The sequence below is a fragment of the Morus notabilis genome, unplaced genomic scaffold, assembly GCF_000414095.1.
Source record: "Morus notabilis unplaced genomic scaffold, ASM41409v2 C11350696, whole genome shotgun sequence".
In the NCBI taxonomy this organism is placed as follows: Eukaryota; Viridiplantae; Streptophyta; class Magnoliopsida; order Rosales; family Moraceae; genus Morus; species Morus notabilis.
The window spans coordinates 1-958 of record NW_010385881.1 but is presented as its reverse complement, the minus strand read 5'-3'; the positions used below and the strand labels follow the sequence as shown (position 1 = coordinate 958).

Below are 958 nucleotides of genomic sequence, written 5' to 3'. Positions count from 1 at the left end.
TTCAACCAGAATGATATTTAGCCTTTTCTCTGCTTCCTCTGCCAAAACTCTTGAATCTTCCGCTTCTTGCTTCAGCCTATTGGCGTTTCTCTTCATCTCCTGTTCTTCCCGCCTTGCACCTTCAGTTTCTTCTAGTAGTTTCTGTAACGCGAATCTCTGCTCATTTTGATTAGCAGCAGAAAATTCCATTGCAATTTCCTTCTTCACACTCTCCAATTCCATCTTAAGCGATCCCACCAAGCTTCTGAGAGAGCTTTCTTCTTCAGCAACTCCTTGCAGTGTTTTTGTGGCTTCATTGATCTCCATTGTCACAACTCTCACTTTCTCAATTTCCGATTCGTGGGCTCTTCTCATCTTTTCTTGCAAAACTTCAACATCTGAAGTTGCTTCTCCAAGCTTTGCCTCTAGATCTTTGGTTACTTCAGGATCAACTTGCTTCTTCAGAGACTCCAATTTCTTCTCTGCTTCTTCCTTAGCGGCTATGTAAGCTTGCAGGCTCGCCTCTTTCTCCGCGGCAATCTTTGCCTGCTCTACCTGGACTTGCTGAGAGGCAAGCTTGAACTGATCAATGGAGGCCCGCATTGCGGAGATTTGCCCCGAAATCTCACTGACCTTCTCTGCATTCGCGTTTGCAGAACGCTGCGCTTCTCCTGCCTGCTGGAACGCAGCCAGTTTGGCCTCCAATGCTGCGTCGAAATCCTGCCTGATTTTAGTCAGCTCTTGCTTTGAAGCATTGAGTTCCGCAACTGTGGCTGTGTATTCCTTCCTCGTCTGTTCTAACTCCCGTTTCCAAGCTTCAGTTCCGATTGCTTTCTTCGATTTCTCCACTTCAAGCTTCATGGCGAGTTCTTTAACTGCTTCCATGGCTGCAATTGCGGATTGCTTGGACTCGTTCACGGTGTTGAGCTTGGTGGTCAAATCCTGCAGTGTTCTATCAGCCCTTTCGAGCTCGGAGAGT

At 47.1% G+C, this 958-nt stretch overlaps 1 protein-coding gene across 1 annotated transcript; it reads right to left on the bottom strand.

Annotated features, from left to right (window-relative positions):
* Positions 1 to 6: 6 nt before the first annotated feature.
* LOC112094976 (WEB family protein At1g12150-like) lies at positions 7 to 954 on the bottom strand (the record flags this gene model as incomplete). Its single annotated transcript, XM_024176670.1, has 1 exon — positions 7 to 954. A coding segment is annotated over one exon (948 nt), but the record flags the coding sequence as incomplete, so codon positions are not given.
* Between the last annotated feature and the right edge of the window lie 4 nt (positions 955 to 958).